We start from the raw sequence: 15528 nt of genomic DNA, 5'->3' as shown, positions 1-15528 counted from the left end.
AAAACAATCTAGGAAAAGGGATGCTACCTTCAATTTGATACCACAGTATAAAGTTTACAAAATAAATCATAAGTACAGGTCTAGAAGTTCACCTTGTTACTTATGACAGAAGTACCTAACCAACATTTCACTAAGGCAAAAATCTTGTTTGTTGGATATTTCAGATCACTTCTGAAGTATTTACCAACATATTTGTATAGTTGGACATAAGACCTGTAATTCCAGACAACCCTAAGTACAAAGCATTGTACCACATAACCAGATGTCCTTACAATGCAATGAAAAATTTAATGGAAACAGCTCATTTTCCTTTAGCACTAAACTATTAACATATACAGTAGAAAGCATTTATAGCCTGGAGTGGCTTGGTTAACAAAAAGCACTTGACCTTCATTGCCAGATCCTGCTCTTCCACCCCTCCATTCTGATTATATAAGGCAAAACCCAAGACAACTCAGAGTCCAATCCCCACTGTATTCAAGGCAGAGGGGCAAAAAATACTAAGTTCAGTCAAAACAATTTTTAGTTTCAACTTCTAAAATGGAGCAGTAATTACAGTCTGAAGTAGTAAAAGGAGAAGACAGAATAAAACAAGGGAACTAACTCTTTAAAAACTCAGCATCAAGAGGGCATAAGGCAGCAGCCAATATTCCTTCAATGAAAGCTCTAAATATTTGAATTCACCTTTCTGGACCCCACAATAATTTAATGCAGAGCAACAGATGCCTGTGACTGGTGGTCAGGAGAATGGGAGAACTGAGGAAAATAGGAGTATTAGTGACTCCTAATACCCAAGTACCCCATCTGTATGTTTTGTAGGGAACAATACACTGATGTTTGTACTCTGATAATGGAAAGCTGAGACATTTTTCTCCAGAACTGAAAAAAAGTCTGGTTGTACCACACTACTCTCATTACTTCTGCAGGTCAGGCTAGGAAGAGTTTTTCCTCTCTATCACCACAGAAAAACAAGTTCTTGAAGTTTTTGGTTTTTACCAGTTCATCTCAGAGCTGAGCAATTCAGTTAAGGCTTTCTGTCCAAAGCTTTGGCAGGTAGGAAGCAAATGCTTCCACCATGTAGTTAAGAACGTCATTAGGTATCCCCCAGAGTCCCAAGTAAGCTGAAAGGAATTTAGAGTAGCAAATTCTTCACAGGGAAGCATTATTTCAGGCTTGGAACATTAATAAAAGGGTTTGTACTGGACAGACAATTCCCTTGAGTATGAGTTGATGGTAGTTTCTAAACAGAACCAACATTTCCTGATATGATTAACGAGCATTCTTACCACAACCTGCAACACCTGGGAGTTAAATGTGAGTGAGTGAGTAACAGAGACAAGTGACACTCCTGCAGGATCCTTGGGGGCTAATACTACTGTAACCAGCTACACCTATACTAAAAAACCCTGAAGATCCTTGGGTTGTATTCCATGTGCTTCCCAAACTGTCTACTTTTTCCTCCTTTTAATTTAGTACTCATTAAATACAATGCCTACCCTCCAACTTGCAAGATTTTGTGGCACATAGGCCCATCTCTAACAATTACAGCTGAGAAAGCACTGAAGATTTCATTCTCCAACTGCCAAGTTAAAAAATATCTAGATATATCAGCTAAAGAAAACTGACTTCAAGAAAACTGTTACAGATACCTTAATACCACTAGGTATTTAAACTATCATGCACAAGATCACCTTAGGCAGCTTTTAATATAAGAATCCAACAGAATCAGGTTTTGTACAATATCCACCTAGGTTTCCATTGCACATACAAATCTTACATGCACTGTTCACAAACTGAGCTGTGACTTAGTTTGAACAAAAGTCTTCAGAAGCATACAGAAGATGTCTGATTTTTATGGTTCATAGCCTTTTTATGTCCCCTTACCTCAGGGTACTGTTTATAAGTTCTCATAGTCAAGCCTAAACTGTGTTCTTCTTAGCTGTATTCTACAACCCCTCGTTATACTCCCTGTATCCACCACCACAATGTATTCTAAGCTTTACTCACTTCCACCAGAGACTGTACCTGGACGGTCCCTGCTTTATTTACAGCTCTGACAGTCCTACAGGATATATCCATTTTAGCTCTTATACTTGCCTTTAAGCTTACAGACAACACATAGGAAGCTGTGTCTATGCTGTGCTGATAAGCTCTCCCTCTGAAATGGCACAAGAGACAAGATGAAAGATTGATTGTAGTATGCTTGCTCTGCAGTAGACAGGAGGCTATTGCACACAGCAGTAGGCTGTAGTGAAAGTCCTGTATTCATCAATTCTAGAGAGTATTCACATAATAACTATGAGCCACTGCAAGCATGTGTTAGCCAAACCTACTTTTCATCACTTTATAAACTAGTTTACATATTTAATGCAAGTACCCATCAGTAAGACCTGTCAACCTGCCTTTGAAAAGTTAAGTTTGACATAATTCTTCCTTTAGAGGAAAGTGCGTGTGAGAGAGGGGATACTGTTGGGGTTTTTTCCATATATATTCCAACACAACTGAGTGCTAGAATTCAGTGCTGAACTGAAATACAGTTTACAAGGTTCTGGGGTTTTGGTTTTTTGAGGGTTGTTTGGGTTGCTTCTGTGGTTTTGGATTTTTTTTTCATTGACTTAAAAGAAAAATAGGTATGACAACACATCAAGGTATTAACATCTTAAAAATTTTAAGGCACATTCCAACAAAATAAACTTTTATTGAATGCAATATTAGGCATTCTATTTTGTTTAAGGGAACAGCCCTTCCACCCCCCAGGAGATTCCCTTTGACCATTTCCAAAAGCTGTATTTCAGTTACAGAAATATTTCTCATGATTAGAAACAACAAACTTCAGTCTAAATTTTCCTTGAATTATGAAGTGCAATTAAATTCTTCCAGAAGATAATAGTTTTCAGTAGGCACTAGAATGAGAAGCCTGCAAGTTGTTTACAGTTGCTGGGTACAATGTTATGTTCATTCAAATTTTATACTAACCCATCTAGAGTGTTGTTCTTGAAGAATTATATAAAAAGTGGGATTTAAGAAAGAAATGCAGCTTAAACAGCAGGTTGTCACCATTAAAAAAAAAAAAAAAAGTCTTAATGGCAACCTGCATATTTCATACGACTTCCACAGTATGTCAGCTAGCAGAGGCTTAGTCCAATAATTTAAAACTTGAGATAGGAATGTCTTTTGGTTCTGAACGCAGATCATAAGTCAACATGTTCAGTATGTGAAGGCTCAGTTGTTTCATTCTCTACTTCCTCTCCTGTGAAGTTAAACATCACAATTAGAATACAAATCTACTATGAATTATACATATATAATTATATATATAACTATGATTTTTGAAATTAGGATTTTTTAAAGAGCAACCCAAATCAACATATTTATCAAGACCAGAGAAGCAATTAAGCCCTATATAACATCCACTTGCACCATTCTCCTAACCTAAGCTTGTATTTATTTTTTTTACTATATGCAAACAAAATTTTTCAAATAAACAGGTATTATACTGTTAGTGGAAGGAAAAAAAAAAAATCAGCACAGGTATTTCTATTCTAGGCTTTTGTTTTCAGCTATTCACAGTGAATTTCCTTCTTTTCACACAATCTATCAGTAGTAGTTCCGATATTTGAAAAAAATAGGGCAAGTCTTACTTAGAATTGTTTTCTATAGTACAAACTGTCAGTTCAGATGTTACAACAACCTTGAAAAAAGCAGAGCAATTTTATTCTATTGGGAAAAGCAGTATCTAAACCAAAAAACCTAAGCCAATTTGTCAACCTTTCATTTTACTTTTAGTCTCAAAATGTCAGACCACATTAAAAATCATAGTAACCTGATACCCTGCACATCAGAGAAGTAACCTAACTAATTCTAAAGGAGTAGTAACAGTGAGCACCGAGAGTATAAGGTATGAACTGAGTGGCCTTGAGCAGCAAAACAACATGCATCTTTACAACTTATTAGTACAAGATGAAAAATCAGTCTTGGGGATGGAAATGGGGGGACAAAAAATCCAAACAAGCTAAGAAGTAGAAAGAAAATAAAGATATGAAATTAAGTGTCTCTCATTATTGTCCTACAGCTGTTACTGCAAAATAATCCCATCTTTCTCTCTGGAATTGTAAAAGAAGCCTGGATGGAGTAATGGAATCTTTAATGAATGTAGTTCTGTCTGTATGGGTCAATACATCCTAGAAAAAAAGGACAGTTGCATTTTTTGACTGAAGGTATAGTTTAAGTGAAGCTAAACAGTTCCCTATGACTGACAGATGGATGTCTTCACCTTAACACCAGCACTGGAACATATGTGATTGCAAAATAAACAAATTCAGCTTTGCCATCCAGCAAAAAGTATTCATAATTTTCTGAGATTTCAATGAGTTGAAGATTGCATGCAATCAGGTAAACCCTTAAGTCACTACAATTAACGACAGAGGAAAGAAGTGGGGAGGATAAACTCCTTTTTATGACAGCAGAAATTTGCTAGCTTATTTTATGCAAAAAAGCCAAACCTTTAAGTGACTTAAAAACACAACCTCGAGTTAAGCAAAAATGTAGCAACACAAGAACGGAATCTTTAAAAACATAAACTATCTTTAAGCAAAAAAACATGACAGAGTGTGGCCTACACTATGAACTATTGATACAGACCACAGCTGTACGAAGATGACAAATTATACAGAGGGGTTTACAAGCAACTAGACCCTTAGACTGAAATAAAACTCTTAAGTTGTTGATACAGCATATTTTTAAAAAATTGTCCCTGAAAAGCTACTTGCCTGGTTTAACAGTTTGAACACATGTTCCATCCTTATCTTCAAACCCTTCTGAACATACACACTTGTAACTACCTGTCGTATTAACACAGTCTTGATTCTCTTTCGTGCAGACCTTTTCAGGAAGGTTACATTCATCTATATCTAGAGATAACACAGGGGAAGAAAGAGTCCACTGCTATTATTTTGTTATAAACCTTATTTGTGCTCAGTCATATAAACAAAATTCTATTCAAATATGAAAAACACTGAAAAACAGAATGCTGCTGCAACAGACTTTACTTCTGTTAAAATAATCTAATTCTTCATGATTTGGACATTTCAAAGTTATTCAGGTAACACCCAGGATTGTTGTTTTTAATGTTTTGCAGGTCCCTGTACAGAGAAATGTATTAAGCAATTATGTTTGTCACAATCAGGCAATTCATCTTACCCTACTGAACATTTCCCCTACGGTCATTTTCTATTTATACCATCAAAGTATAGCTAAAGGGAACAGACCTTGTAAATACTACATCAGCACAGTGAATAGCTACTTCAGATTATGCATATGTTCTGCTCCTTCCCACAGAGGAAGTCTAATTTCACATTATAATTCACTAAGAATGAATACCATTTGAACTTGGACATTGATGGATTAACAGAATTCCTGCCTTTCTGTTAAAAAATGAATAGAAACACAGACCTGAAGTGGTAGGTAACTGATGAAAGACTCATGTACCTGTTTCCTGAACCTACTATAAAAATACCTTGTTCCCTCATACCAGTCATTCACTTTAAGCCTTGCCAAGCATATTAGCTCAGTAATGTAAAGGAAGTTATTAAGAATGTCTTTGCAGCTAATACCAGAACAACTAGGTTCATTTTGACAGACATGAAAGCTGAAGCACACAAATGTCAACGTACTTATGAGTTCCTCAGCATGACTAAGCAAGAGTGAGCAAACCAGTGTTCTACCAGGTACAAGTCCACCAACCTGTGCACTTCTCATCTTCCTTCGCATATCCAGATGCACAGGTCTTGCATTTTTCAAAACCTTCTCCTGTGCAACCTACACAGCTGGCATCACATGCTAAAGATAAAATATTTTATGCATTAAAAAATTGTATATCTGGGGTTTAAAATATTACCCTTAAAGTCAGACGGCTTACCCACACAAGGAATCATGGAATGGCTTGGGCTGGAAGTTGACCTTAAAGATCATCTAGTTCCAACCCCCCACCATGGGTTGGATACCTTTCACTAGACCAGGTAGCTCAGAGCTCCATCCAACCGGTCTTTGAACACGTCCAGGGACAGGGCATTCATAACTCTCAGGTCCAGTGCCTCAACACCCTCACAGTAAAGATTTTCCTCCTAATATCTAATTTAAACCTATTCTTTTTCAGCTTGAAGCCATTCCTCCTTGTCTTGTCCACTACGTGCCCTTGTAAAAAAGTCCCTCTCCACCTTTGTTGCAGGCCTCTTTAGGTACTGAAAGGCGGTGGAGCCTTCTCTTCTCTTCTCCAGAATGGACAATCCCAGCTCTTTCAGCCTGTCCTCACAGGGAAGGTGATCTTCTTGATCAAGATCTTCACAGTTGACCCACTCAGGCAGGGCCATGCCTCCCTTATGTTGGAGGCCTCAGAGCTAGATGCAGTACTTGAGGTAGGGGGTCCCACAAAAGCAGAGCAGAAATAACCAGAAATCTCTTGTTTTACTCATACAATAGGTCTAAAGCTTCATCCTCCCCATGCCCACTGAGGATCAGACCACACTGTACCAAATACCTATCATGCATTTTCTAGCATTACCTCTAGCATTAAATTAGGATTCTAGATAGTAAAATACAACAGCGGATTGAAAAGAAACCTTTGCATGAGAAAGATCCATCTGTATTCAAACAGTACTGGTGCTCTTTGCAAGGAGAAGCAGCACATTCATCTAAATCTGAAAGATAAAAAGTGACAAGTTACCTAAAATAGTAGTCATGATTTAACATCCAGATTAATATTTGAATGCTATAAACTTAAACCGACTGCATTGAGAATAGTTGTTGCAATGAGTTTGGGGTCAGGTATGCAACATGTTAGACACTAGCTAGTTAGAACTAGCATGGTAACATACACTGTTTTGTTCAGCTTAAACCTGCATTAGAAAATCAAAACTGATCCTTAGATGTTTTGTGATGGCAATAAAAGATGTACCAGAAATTCAAGAGCTCAAATTAAATAAACTTCCAGGATACCTGCAATCCTTGTCATTTTCAAGCCATGTATTTATGTAAGTATCATAACAAACAAGCAGACAGCCCACTGTTCTGGAACACTATTTTCTCCTCTACTCCTATGTTACCAAGTTACGGAACTTTTTATATGACTAAAAAACTTACATAAATGCACATACATACACCACTTAGTATTCTACACAAAGCAAATTGGAGCAAACCAGGTTATGATTAGGACCAGGCAAGCTGAAAACCAATTCCACTGCACAGTCAAAACATGCAAACCTTATGATTTTGAGGAAAGGCTGCAAGAGTATTTCATTAAAAAATTCAGACAAAGAAAGGCTATTATTGCTGTCCCTCTCTTCCTGTCATTGCTGTCACTCTCATCCTGTTGCTGCACCTATCATTCCTACTGATTACTCAATTGATTTATAGTTCATTAGTGACAATAATTATTTGGAAAAACCCCAGCTGTACAGAAGACAATATCAAAGCATCTTAAAAATGCCCTTGGATTGCTCAATAGTTGCCTAAGCAGGTATTGCAAGAGCTGTAATTCAAGCCCAGTTCTCACTGGCACTTTGAAAAGGAAGCAGTTCTAAGACACTGTTTCCAGGCCTTATGTTAGAGGTCCTTAAGGCATCAAATTCAACCAGTTAAACAGAATGTGTTAGTCTCCCCTAGTGCCTTCCTGCATTGGGAGTATTTTCAGTGTTCACGTTTTTCCTGAAGTGTTTCACACTTACCTCCTCATAAACCAATTTAAATTATAAGATAGAAGCAGGTAAGAGATTAATGGAATGAGTGAGCTTGATGTCTCCCAGTATTTCTGTCCAACAACAAGAAAAGTTAGCATGCATGGCTTTTAGCAAAGTGTTTGAACTCTATTAGGGCTGAGCATTTATGTCGAAGTTATGTGAAGGCAATTGTGCAATTAGCACAAAATATGTAGTTAAGTTTACAGGAATCTTCTAGTAGTTGACAAAATAGCTTAAATCAAGAGCAGGACATTGTTTATCATTCAAATAAACACCAAGAAAACTCATGTCTCAAAAGAAACACCCCGCTTGCTGCTATATGTATTCCACTAAACTAAAAAAACATACAGTGAACAGTATGATAACTATCATCACCAGGCAATCAGTGGTGAGAAAATACTGCTTTCCTGCAACATGAAACAAGTTAGGAAGACAGAGACTAATAAAACTGTAGAAATCTAAAGTGAAAGATCGTTTCCATAAAATACAATAAAACTTGGAAGTGATGTCATCTAATCTTACTAGCCATTGTTACTACAAAACCTGTTTGAAGTCTGCCAAGCATTACTCACCCACACAAGCTCCACCTTCATTTTTAATCCAGCCTTCTTTACAGTCTTGGCAGTCCTTGTTACTTGAACCAGTACAAGTCTTACAGGCAGCATGGCAGGCTGAGAGGAGAAAACTACAAGCTGAGTTTTGTTGAGAGATCCCAAGACAAGTTTGGGCACACAAACTCTCAAAGAAAACCTTATTTAGGATTCACTGGAAGCCATCATCTTTTAGCAGCTTGAAACTCCCATTCACAAGATGGCACCTCCATAAGGTCAAGATTTAATTTAGAAACATGCAGCTATCTGTCCAAAACAACTGCAAAATCCCAAAATACCCCTGGAAACCAAACCTAGCAATTACAGTTATTTGCACCACGAGAACACTGCCATGAAATTCTAGTGACTAGAAGTGGCAGGTCCAATTTCTAAAATATTTGAAAAGAGATCAGGAAGGCAAATTTAACTCAGCCCCTCAGAGCTGGGACATGAGTTTAAACATCAAACTCTGCACTTCTCTACCTAATGAATCCTCACACTACTTCATTTGCAACTAGCTATGAGAGCAGTGTGTGAACTGATACTACTCTGAAGAACTTCAGAAGGAAATATACTAGAAATCCAATTGTAGATCCATATTTTATACATATATATATAAAACAAGCATATATAATGCACCATATGTAATATACATATGCTATATATTGTAATATAAAATGAATCATATAGAAGAATTACTACACAACCAGATTAAAAAGAACAACAATATAGACTATTTAAAAACAATCTTATTAGATCTCAGGGTCAGGATGTAGCAGTTGCAGAATCTCATCAAGGGCCTAAGAACAATTGAAAATCTGACCAATGCAAAATTTTATTTCTATGAGCCTGACTTTGTTCAAAATTAAACTCAGGCATACCTAACTGGAATCAAAGTAGTTTGCAGTACAGATCAACTGTTTCCATGCCTATTTATTCCATTTAAGCTTATCTGAGACATGAGGAAAACCTAGCTTTTAAAGTAGTTCAGTATGCAGTAATTTCAGCTCAAGATTTTAACAGTACTTTGGAAGCAGAGAGGCAAAGATTTTTATGAATTCTGCTTCTTAAAGCAGAAAAAAAAAATTAAAAATCAAGGGCAATCTGGAAGGATGACTTAGCAAAACCTTAGAAATCCACCAAACTAACTGACATGTCTTTTATGCTTAAAGCTGAGTGACCAAATTATGTTTTGTTCCTGCATTTGTTAGTTTAAACTGCTTCTAGTTTTGCTTACAAAAACTAAAGAAGTTACACAAAGATATAAGCATGCATTAAGACTTTGTTACCTGTACAAACAGAATGCGTCTCATTTCTCAACGAACTGAAGTAACCACTGGAACAGTCCAAACAAAATTCTCCTGTGTACTCCTTCTTACAGCTACAGGAGCCATCTCCACCTCGGGTACCATCACCATCACAGTGACCATTTCCATGGCAAGGTCTTTCTGACCCACCATGACAAGCTAAAAAGGATCAAAAATATTTTTAAATAGGATGTTTAAGGAAATAACTTTCTACTGTCAGACACAAGCACCCAAAGTCCCTCCCTATTCACAAAAAATAAAATAAAAACTAAGTAAAAAAAAGTCACACTAAACCAGGATATAATTTACAAAGTCTTTTTTATCCTTGTGAGTAACCAAAAAGTTTGCAATAAGGCAATGCTCAATAATATATTCAAGTACAAGAGAAACTCAAAACCATCTCCAGGAAAGTTCATTTATCAATTTAATCTTGGGTAAAGACCATAGCTCAAAATTTTATTTATTTTCCTAGCTTCCTGGATAAAATTGGTATCTTTATTTTTTCTGGGTCTCTGAGAAGGCTCATATCACAGTTGTAAAAATCTACCAGATATCACTTAGATCCATATAGGGAATGACGATTTAATTTTTACCAATATATTAAGCGGCCAAAATAGATGTCTTAACAAGGTGCAAAGTTTTAGAGATTTATAAATTATACCTGCTTCAGAGGCCAAAATATCTCTCATCACTTTTGCAAAGACCTTACTTTCATCTACCACCTACTTTTACCTAATTTCTCTCACTGCCTTTTTAACTGATCCTCAGTTGCAAGTTCCTTCATTTAATCCCCCAGCAGCATTTTGGCTGTTTTACTCTTGAAACTGGTCAAGGATTCTTGTCTACACAGATTCTGCAAGGCCACCTAAACAACAGCCTTCATGTCAGAGAAAGCCTTTAAAGATGGATCAGGTGTGGATATGAGCATCAGATCGATGGTTTCTGCACATCTCAGTACCCTTGACAGCTCTGTACATTACTACATGCTCAGAAGACTTTTATTCAAGCAGGATATTCACAAGCCACTTAATTATGAGGCAACAGGCAGGTACACACTACACAGCAGCCAGTGTCTCATGCAAAGTATCATACATCGTGCTTTTGTCCATGACAGGAAAGACTGAAACAAACAGGTAAAAAAACATATCTGCTACTGAATTTTTCAGAAGTTTTCAGAAGAAAAATTACCAAGGCAATCGGGTCCATATGTTCCAGCAGGGCAGCAAACTTCTATTGTTTCAATGCAAAACCACTTAAACAAATCAGGATACTTCTTCTTTCTGTATATGAAAGACATTCATTTACAAACAAAAAGAACAGAGATTCTTTAAAAGCATCACACAATTGAGCCAGCACAATACAGAAGAGAAATCTATTGCATATGATAGATTAGAAACCTGTTTCTTCTGAAGATTTCAGGAACCAATTTCTAGAAGTCCTCCAACTTGAAAATGTACTTTTTAAAATACAATACTATTAGCAAACTCTACTCAAATTTTATAGATTATATTAAAGAAAAAAGTGAAGTAAGAGCAACAAATAAAATCAATTCATCTTCACACACACACACTCCTTTTTTAAAACGCCTTACTTTTAGTTTAAACAGTCTTATTTATGTCTTTCTTATAGATAATTGCTGCATCTTTTTCTCAAATATACAGAAGATAGACATTTGCTCAAATTATTGGCAACTTGACGACAGGGTTAAAATTCCTCCTCTTTTTTAGCACTGATCGAGTATTATTTTAGAAGAAATTTTTTAAATTAAGAAGTCATTTATATGTTACTTGAGCACCAGAAAATACCCCAAATTAAGTCCAACTCCCAGCTCCTCGCAGGACTTCCTACACTAAACCACATGAGCAAGGGTGTCCTCTAGATGATTCCTGAAGTCTGACAAGCTTGGTGCTGTAGGGAACCTGTTCCAGTGATCGACCACCCTTTATGTAACAACTTGTAAAAAATACCTAAGGTATTAATCGACAAAGAAACTGTCTTTGGAAGCTACCACCGAAATGGAATGACATTTGTATATTGCAGGTTAAAGAAAGGAAGGTGAACAATCAATTGCATTCAAAATGTCTATACAAAAACTTTCCAAAACCCAATGTATTTTATAAACTTTTTTTATTATTTTTGGAAGTCTACTTTGTCAAATTTTCTAGTTTAAGACCAGTTCTGCAAATTTTAGCCAAATTAAAGTCGCTGGGTTGCATAGTTTACCTTTCTGGAAGGCATGTCCTATGAGGAGCACCTAAGGACTCTGTGCTTGTCTAGAAGGAGGTGGAAGGGGTGGCCTCATGGCTCTCTGCAGCTTCCTGAGGATGGAAAGTGGAGAAGGAGGTGCCGATCTCGGTTGTATTTAATGACAGGACACAGGGGAAGGGTTCACAGCTGTACCAGGAGAGGTCTAAACTGGACATTAGGAAACATTTCTTTACCAAGAGGGCGATCAAACACTGGGACAGGTTTCCTAGAGAGGTAGTGTAGGCCCCGAGCCTGTCAGTGTTTTAGAGGTGTTTGGATAATGTCCTTGACAACATGCTTTAACTTTTGATCAGCCCTGAAGAGGTCAGGCAGTTGGACTAAGTGATCATTGTTCCTTCCAACTGAAATATTCTATTCTCTGCTCTGCTATTCTATTCCTTTCATGAGGTGTTAACACATATACAATCCTGTATACTTAGGTAAAAGGATAAAGTAGTCATTTAGAAAAAAGTGGACTATCAAAAAACCTTATCCAGTTACGAAACATTATAATGGCAGTTCACCCTACTGAATTCTAGCTAATTAGGAGTGCTGACAGTGTAAATTAGTGAAAAATACTTAGAAGAAACATTATTTGGAACTAAAACACCCAAATATTAAGAAAGCTAAATGCTATACTGCCATCCTTGCACTAATTATATTTAAGACTAGTACATGAAATGCTTAGCTATAAGAGAAATCACAGTCCAGCTCAAAAGGCAGGTAGGAAAATCAGCTGCTACTGTACCATACTCATGAGATCCAATTTCTACACTGACTAGCACCAACTATTCTTTTGATTGACAGCAGGACAAAGAGTAGTTTCAGGAAAAAAAAGCAAGCATACAAAAAACTCACAAGAGCCAGAGTCCCTTGCATTTTTGTGACAAAGGAAAACAAATAAGGCAATAAACTTCAAAATTTTCCAATGCTAGTTTGCCTCAACACCCCACTGGTAACTAAGGAGACAGTGTATAAGACACAAGTGTAGATGCTTTGGTGCAACACTACTGGAATTGAAAATCAAAATGAACACAGTACAGCAGCACATGATACTAAAAGTCAGCCTGAAACCAGCTGTACTCAATGGCAACTCTTGAAGGATAATGAAGAATTACCCATACTGCTATTGTTCAGGAACAAGATTTAACATTATTAGTTCATCCTCTTAGATAACTTATTCACACAAAGATCTCTACCAAAAAAAATGATACTTACAATTTGAACCACCATTTCTCTATAAGTTCTTCATGTTCTTCTACCATGTTGTTACATTCAAAGTTGCTACTGTCACACAGATTCTCTATGATCTCTACTAGACGAATTTCACTATGGGCAGAGAAGGAAAACTGTAAATTTGATTTAAATGTTCAACACAAGACATGACAGAGCAGCCAGACTTCAGTGAGAATATTTCATCAGTTTATGGGGTGCCCTGAACTAGTTTCAGAACACACCAAGTATCAGAATGAAGAATTAATAAACATTACTTCAGTCAAAAAAAACCCAAATCCAAAACCAGAATAATGAACCTTGTAACTTGCTTGCATTTACTATGCTTGCAGACTGTAGGTTTGATAGATTTTTAGCTTCCCAGAAAATTGGAATGCCGTACTTTTCTCTTATGTTCAACAATAAATTTAATATATTTTTATTTGATACAAGCCTGTGAATCTCACAGTAATATCTCAGTGCTCCAACTAAGATAAACATTTCAAATGTAGGAGAAGAATACCAGGTTACTTTGCTCCATGGTCAATTATATATACCGGTGCTACAGTAATCTGTATTCTCTTTGGCACTGAAATAGTGACAACTCCAGGGAAGAGATCCTGCTTCAATTCTAAACCAAGTATTTCAGTACTCTGTACCTTTTATGACTAGCAATAAAGTACTGACCATTACTTAGGATCATTACTTTAAGACTTTAATGGCTAAATAGAAAAAACCTACTATGACTAATGACAGAATTAACTTCTGTTGTTTTCAGAAACCAGACGAATAAAGGCATTAATAAGGCACTTAGTCTTTACTATAATCTCTAGATTACAATGCAAGGTAACATTTTAATAATTAAGAATAATAAGAATTAAGAATTTAAGATTTGGACAAGAGAAACCTTAACTGCGAAGTTCAGTATTTAAGTTCCAAACAAACAGTGGTACAGTGAAGTTACACACAGTGGACACAAAACACAGCTGAATGAGAAGTACTTGAGACAGCTCACCTGGACTCATACTTTGACAGTGTCTTCTCTTCCCAAGCCGTGTTTCCACCACCAAAGTTTTTTTTAGCTGTATCTGCTAAACCCTACAGATAAAAAGTACCAGAAATTACACAGGATTTGTTTCTAACAAAAATTAAGGGCAATAATAAACGCTTATATAAAAATTGTGAAAAATGCCATGCAGAAACTACATTAGAGCCCTCAAGCTGCTGATCAAATTCCTGAGTGAAAGCAACTGCTAATGACAACACGAAAAGTGAGAAAGTGCAGGTTACAGCATAACATGATTAAATTTTCCTAAGAAATAAGCAAGGCTTTGTTACAGTCTTGGTTTACAAAAAAAACCCATGCACGTATGAAACTTTACACCCTTCTCCCTCAAGTTCTCAGGAAGTTTATTATTATCATTTGAACAGAACCTCTACTTCACTCAGTTCTGATAACAGCCCAATCTGCACCACGTTGTAACTTAAGCACACAACCATACAACAGGGCGATGAGCACAGCTGTCCCCAATCAGAGCCAATGCCACCAAACGACCCCTCGCAGAAAATCCCTCAGTTCAAGCGACCGAGCGAGCCTGCAACAGCCGATGTGCGTACGGAGAGCACTAAGCACCTGCCACCAGGCGCAGCAGCCCCTCGCTGCCGACGCTTGAATCTACTGTGCCACATGTACGGCTGCTGCAAGTGGCAACACTGAATGAATGTCTGGGGACGAAGCTTTCCACCAGCACTTCCCATGGAGCCGGGCACGCTCCAACGGAGCCAGCCTTTTTGCACAAAAAGTACCAAAACACCTTTGACGGCAGAGATGGAGGAGCTCTGCCACCCACCAGCCTCAGCACTGCGACCGCTGCCGGAGCAGGACCCGCCGCTGCCCCGTCACTGGGCCGGGCGCCGCCAGAAACGCGGCTCGGGCGGAGGCGCTCTCGCAGTGCGGCCTCTGGGCGCAGAGCCGGCCTGACTCGTGCCGCGCCCGCCGGCGCTGCCCGGGCAGGGGCCGGCGCTGCCCCTCGGCACCGCGGGCGCGGAGCCGCCTGCGCCGCTACTCGGCCCCGCCGAACCCCGGCCCCACCACGGGGCCACCCCCCTTCGGGACCGATCCCGCGGCCCTGCCACCCACCTGGTTGAACCTGTCCACGATGCCCCGGCAGGTGGAGCACGCCAAGCGCCGCCGCTCACCGGCGCCGCGGACAGGCGGCGGAAGCAACAGGGCGGCGCAGAGCAGCACGGCCAAGGCCACACGGGCCGGTCGCGGCGCGGGGCCCGGGCGAGGAACGGGGCCGGCCCCCATGGCGAGGGCGCGGGACCCCTGGATGCGGAGCGGGGCCGCCCCAGCCGAGCCCCCTCAGCGGCGGCCACACTCGCCTCGCCCCGCCCCGGCCCCGCCGGCCCGCGAGCTCCATTCAGATTTCCGCGTCA

The 15528-nt window shown here is 38.7% G+C and overlaps 1 protein-coding gene across 1 annotated transcript; it reads right to left on the bottom strand.

The window, feature by feature from the left end:
• Nucleotides 1-2678: 2678 nt before the first annotated feature.
• On the bottom strand, nt 2679-15510 carry CRELD2 (cysteine rich with EGF like domains 2). Its single transcript, XM_068995658.1, has 10 exons — nt 15230-15510; nt 14105-14187; nt 13096-13206; nt 10819-10910; nt 9613-9789; nt 8306-8404; nt 6618-6695; nt 5743-5838; nt 4770-4910; nt 2679-3250 (listed from the first exon to the last, which is right to left on the bottom strand). Exons 1-10 carry the CDS (start codon nt 15398-15400, stop codon nt 3192-3194), a joined length of 1107 nt encoding a protein of 368 aa, XP_068851759.1. The 5' UTR covers nt 15401-15510; the 3' UTR covers nt 2679-3191.
• Between the last annotated feature and the right edge of the window lie 18 nt (nt 15511-15528).

Source organism: Aphelocoma coerulescens, chromosome 1A (genome assembly GCF_041296385.1).
Source record: "Aphelocoma coerulescens isolate FSJ_1873_10779 chromosome 1A, UR_Acoe_1.0, whole genome shotgun sequence".
In the NCBI taxonomy this organism is placed as follows: domain Eukaryota; kingdom Metazoa; phylum Chordata; class Aves; order Passeriformes; family Corvidae; genus Aphelocoma; species Aphelocoma coerulescens.
The sequence above is the reverse complement of the archived record's forward strand: the minus strand, read 5'-3'. Positions and strand labels throughout refer to the sequence as shown.

Excerpts from the sequence above, each read along its gene's own strand:
- CRELD2 (XM_068995658.1), bottom strand. The coding sequence starts at position 15,400 with ATGGGGGCCGGCCCCGTTCCTCGCCCGGGCCCCGCGCCGCGACCGGCC. Across the intron at positions 13,207-14,104 it reads CTGTCAAAGTATGAGTCCAG|TGAAATTCGTCTAGTAGAGA; the intron begins GTGAGCTGTCTC and ends CTCTGCCCATAG. Across the intron at positions 10,911-13,095 it reads GAGAAATGGTGGTTCAAATT|AAAGAAGAAGTATCCTGATT; the intron begins GTAAGTATCATT and ends TTTCATATACAG.